Here is a 4,982-nt window from a genome sequence, read left to right on the forward strand (position 1 = left end):
AAATTAATATATTTTAACTTTGCAGCAGTTTTAAAACTAATATTTACCAAACACAAAACCATTTTAATTCATAGCTGATTATTTTTGCAATATAACATAGGGAGAGTTTCTAATGAGGACCTTATAATGAAGACCAAATGAGGACTTTCAAATGAACGGTTGGATCAAGGTTTTGACTTTTAATTGATATTTTCTAATTCTCATGTGCATATCATCCAACCATTTATTTGAAAGTCCTCACTTGGTCCTCATTATAAGGTCCTCATTGGAAGCTCTCCCATATAACATAATCAGATTTTTTTTAAAGTCACAACAATACCAAACTAGCCGAACATCTATCCTCTTGTTTTATTGATCTCTCTTAACGAAATTAATCTTAGGATTAAATTCAGTATGTTACCCTGAACTTTAGGTCACTCATCAAGTGTGTCCTTGTTTTTTTTTTCTATCATGTGTACCCCTATACTCTGAAAATCTATCAAACTCGAACAAAATTCAAAATTACACCAAAAAATGACGTCATGATCTGACGTGGAAGAGATAAAGATGACCTACTTATCAGTTTCTAACCCCCCCCCCCCCCAAACGAGGGTAGAGATGTCATTATTTTGCTCATTTTACTGTTTTTTCCTTTTTGATTGAAACTGATATTTTTACTTTACCATCCTTTTTTTTCTTCTGTTTTCTTCTCCTCTCCTTCCTCTCTCGATCTCTCTCTGCAACTTTCATCTTCCACAACCCAAACCAAACGACGACGTAGAAGAAGTAGACCTCCACCACAAACAGCCCCAAACCGGGTCTGGGTCCGGCTCAGTCTGACCCGTCCAAGTCCCTCTCCCAGCTCCTGGAGCCTTACTCCAAAGGAGCAGCTCATCTCCCTCATAACCTTCGCCGCCTCCGCCGACTCCTCCCTCCGCAAACGCATCCGCTGCGCCGCCGACACCGACATCTCCCACCACAAGATCTTTATCCACGGCCTTGGCTGAGACACCACTCGCGAAGTCTTCGTCTCTGCCTTCGAGCCTTTCGGCGAGGTCGAGGACTCCAATCTCGTCATGGACAAACTCACCGGAAAAGCCAAAGGCTACGGCTTCGTCCTCTTTAAGACCCGCCGCTCTCAAAGCCCTAAGGGAGCCCAAGAAGACCATCGGCAGCCGCTGCGCCTCCTGCCAGCTCACCTCCGCCGGTCCCGACACCACACCAACATGGCGCCGCCGCCGTCTGAATCATGGTCCGGTAGAAAGATTCATGGAGGGCTAGGGTTTGAAAATAAATTTGGGGAAGATGAGAGTTGCAGAGAGATCGAGAGAGAGGAAGGAGGGAGAGGAGAAGAGAAGAAAACAGAAAGAAAAAAAAAAAGATGGCAAAAGTAAAAAAAAAATAAACAGTTTACTAATAAAAAAAATTAAAGTAAAATACGGTCAAATAGACATCTTTACCCTACCGTGAGGGGCGGGGCCGGCGGGGTTAGGAAACTAGATAAATGGGTCGTGCTTGTCTCTTCCACGTCAGATCATGACGTCACTTTTGGGTGTAATTTTGTATTTTGTCCGAGTTTGATAGATTTTCAAAGTTTAGGGGTACACGTGATTGGAAAAAAAAAAAAAAAAACACACCTGATGGGTGACCTAAAGTTCAAGGTAGCGCACTGAATTTAATCTTTAAATCTTATTTAGAATGAATCCGAGAGGTCAATAGTAACAGTGGTCATCACTCAATATATACACTTGTGACTTGTACGTGGCAAATAATACATAGTGAGCTGCACCGTATCACCTAAGTATAAAACAATGGAAAAAACTATTACCTACGATCGAGCAGTACTCGGGCTCTCCAAAAGTCCAAATCATTAGGTTAGGACTAATTCACACGTTCTATCCGAACAACGAAAACAAGAAACAAGTATGTAAATAATAGTGGTCATATATAATTAAAGATTTGAACAAGTATTTGTTTTGAGTTTCGTGTAGTAATGCTCAACAAGAAAGCTAGTAATCGAACTTTATGCTTTGTCAATCATGCTGGTGGCGAATTGGTTACGCTCCACAGTTGGCCAAATGTTTATTATGGAAATGAAATGATGCGCATTCTTTTGCCGATCTCTGCAATGGCCTATATGGAATGCAATTCTTCCTATCATCTGTTTCTCTCAACCTCACACACATCTCTGGTTGACCACAGAAGTAGTTACTCGAAGAGTTAAAGCTCTCCAACTTATGCAAAGAACAAACACTTGCCGGAATCTGCCCCGAAAATCCGTTATTTGCCACATTCAGTAGCTCCAAGCTCTTCATCCCACCCATTGACTCCGGCAATGAACCATCCAACTTATTATTGCTTACATCAAACACTCTCAATTTGTCCAAGCACCCAATATTCCACGGCAAACACCCTTCTAGTCCACTATTCGTTAGTACGACTTCGTTTAACGTATCCTTCATTTTGGCCAAGCTTGAAGGAAACCCACCTTTGAAGTTGTTGTTTGCTAACACGATCGCGGAGACTGTGGAGTTGCCGATGTTTTGAGGCAATGAACACTTGAACTTGTTGTTGTTGAGGAACAGGGCGTCGAGCTTTAAGTCGAAAAGGGCAGGCGGAATTCGACCTTCAAAGTTGTTGTATCTAATGTCCAAGTACTTGAGGGAAGGGAGATAGAGAACAGATGAAGGAAATGAACCTGAGAATTGGTTGTTACTAATGTCTAGCTCATAAAGAAGGTAAAGACCACGAAAGCTAGAAGGAATGGTGCCACAGAAGTTGTTTGAGTTTATGTGCAGGAGAGCTATGTCGACTAACAGGCCGAGTTCTTCAGGCAATGAACCGGCTATGTTGGCGTGGTTTAGGTCTACGCCGGCAACGGTAGTGATGTCAGGGTCATCAAGGGCCTGTGCACAGTAGACTCCTTTGTAGCTGCAGACATCGGGGCCGCACCAGTTGGCGGTGAAGTTATTCGGGTCGGAGGTGATGGCATATTTCCATGCTTGGAGAGCTTGGTAAGCCTTGTGAAGTCTAGCATTAACTGGAAAAGTTTGAGGGGAATAAGAAACTTGGTGCGAGGGTTTGGAGATGAAGGTGATCATAGAGACAATGATCAAAAGGAATAGAGTGAGATTTGGGGTTTTCATCATTTGAAGGAATGTAGTAGAGCTAAACATACAATATGCTAGCTTCTATATATGATGTTTAATTAAGATTGGAGTTTATATAACTTTGCTACCTAAAATCTCTTTAATTAGATTTAATTGACTTTTTGATTGATGAAATAGTAGGTAACAAGAATGTTCTTCATGCAAAGATGGACTGGCATGCATGATTATTGCATGGAAAGGAAAGAGGTGCTTCAATTCCTTGTAGACATCTAAAGAGGGTTGGAACGAAATTTGGCAGCTGATCCTACCAAACACACGGTTTTTTACCAGTTTCCATCGTCAATCTTTAAACTAATATATGTAGATAGATTACATTGTTGTTGAAAGAGATTAAGATACATATTCTTATGCAATTTTTCAAGTCATTTAATTGTTTAACCAAAAACTAGGTCTTGATGCAGAATAATTCTAAGTAGATTGCTACTTATATATTGATCGAGTACTGTCACCATTGCATATCTTTGTTCTTACTTGTTATTTGGGAAGTCAAATATTGAAATCACACACCCTCACACGGCAGAGCAGGTAGATAGCTTTTAATTTGTTGCATAATCAATTCAAGCATGCTTGAATTTTAGTTCATCAATTCTTTTGGCATTTGATTAACTTGTGATTTTGGGTTTGATTAAGTTTAAAGCGACTATATATTGCAAACTAGTGGATATATATATACTTCTTGTTTTTTATCAGAGATCATGTAAAAAGTCAAATGGATTTCATTGATTATGAGAGTTGGCTTGTACAGAAAATGGAGAATTTCTTGAGCAATACAATGACGAGTATATATATATATTGAGCACATAATAGGATAAAACAACCATGCAAACAATGGATGAAGTCCAAACTAATAAGCTACATCTTTATTGATCCGGATGAGTTGGAGACCACCTTTTTTCTTTCAGGGATAAGAGTCAAGCTCTGATCAATAAATAACGACGTTAGTTGCGTCAAGTTAGGGAATGGATACTCCGTATTACAAATAGCTACAAATATTCAAGTTTTAATAAGTTATATATGTAGTTAATTAAGCTGCGTGTTACTTTCTAAAGGTCGGTTCACGTATATTCTATATTATTAACAACTTGATATGCTCCACAAAAAGCGGAGTTGAGGATCCTAAAACCTAGAGTTTTGGTGAAAGGCTGCGGTAAATTCAGGCTGCTACGGTTCTTCTACAACACCTCATCTCGCTGAGGCGCTTGGTAGATGTGGTATGCTCTTGATGTAGGGCGTGTTTGGATTAGGTTGATGAATTTTTTTGAAGGCTTGGCGGCTGACAAGGAAGGTTCCTCGTATCGTCAACGACGTCTATATCCTGAAAAGGGTGGAGGCAATGCGTAGTTGGTGGTGTTTATGTATCTAGTCGGATCTCGATTAGAATAGGCATGTTTTGAGGTTTATGTGTGGCAGCGGCGTCCTGGTCGCGGTTTTGGAAGGCCACCGGATGCTTTACTCTAATGGTCGTACATGAGGGAGGTTTTTTTTTTGCTTTATAGTGTAGTTGTCCACCTTTTTAGACGTAGTTTTTCTTATTTCCCCTTCACTCTTTAGTTGTAGTTAAATAAAGAGCTTTGTGTTCTAGGATATTCTCTATGTGTGTCTTGGCCTTATGCCAATAGGATATGTAGTTAGACTAGATCTATGTATTCATATCCTTACCATATTGGTATTGTGTAATTCCCTATATAAAGGGCTCCTATCAATGAATAAGATGATGATTCTCTTGCTATCTCTTTGTCTCTACCATTAATCCTTCATCACGTTATCATGCACTTTGTTCTAACCCTAGAGCCAATAGCCCACCATTTTTTTTCTAAACCCTAAAAACCAAAA

At 40.0% G+C, this 4,982-nt stretch overlaps 1 protein-coding gene across 1 annotated transcript; it reads right to left on the reverse strand.

The window, feature by feature from the left end:
• Positions 1–1,987: 1,987 nt before the first annotated feature.
• LOC101301575 (leucine-rich repeat extensin-like protein 6-like) lies at positions 1,988–3,170 on the reverse strand. Its single transcript, XM_004296620.1, has one exon. The coding sequence runs from the start codon at positions 3,153–3,155 to the stop codon at positions 2,037–2,039; it is 1,119 nt and encodes a 372-aa protein (XP_004296668.1). The 5' UTR covers positions 3,156–3,170; the 3' UTR covers positions 1,988–2,036.
• Positions 3,171–4,982: the final 1,812 nt, after the last annotated feature.

Source organism: Fragaria vesca, linkage group LG4 (assembly GCF_000184155.1).
Source record: "Fragaria vesca subsp. vesca linkage group LG4, FraVesHawaii_1.0, whole genome shotgun sequence".
In the NCBI taxonomy this organism is placed as follows: Eukaryota; Viridiplantae; Streptophyta; class Magnoliopsida; order Rosales; family Rosaceae; genus Fragaria; species Fragaria vesca.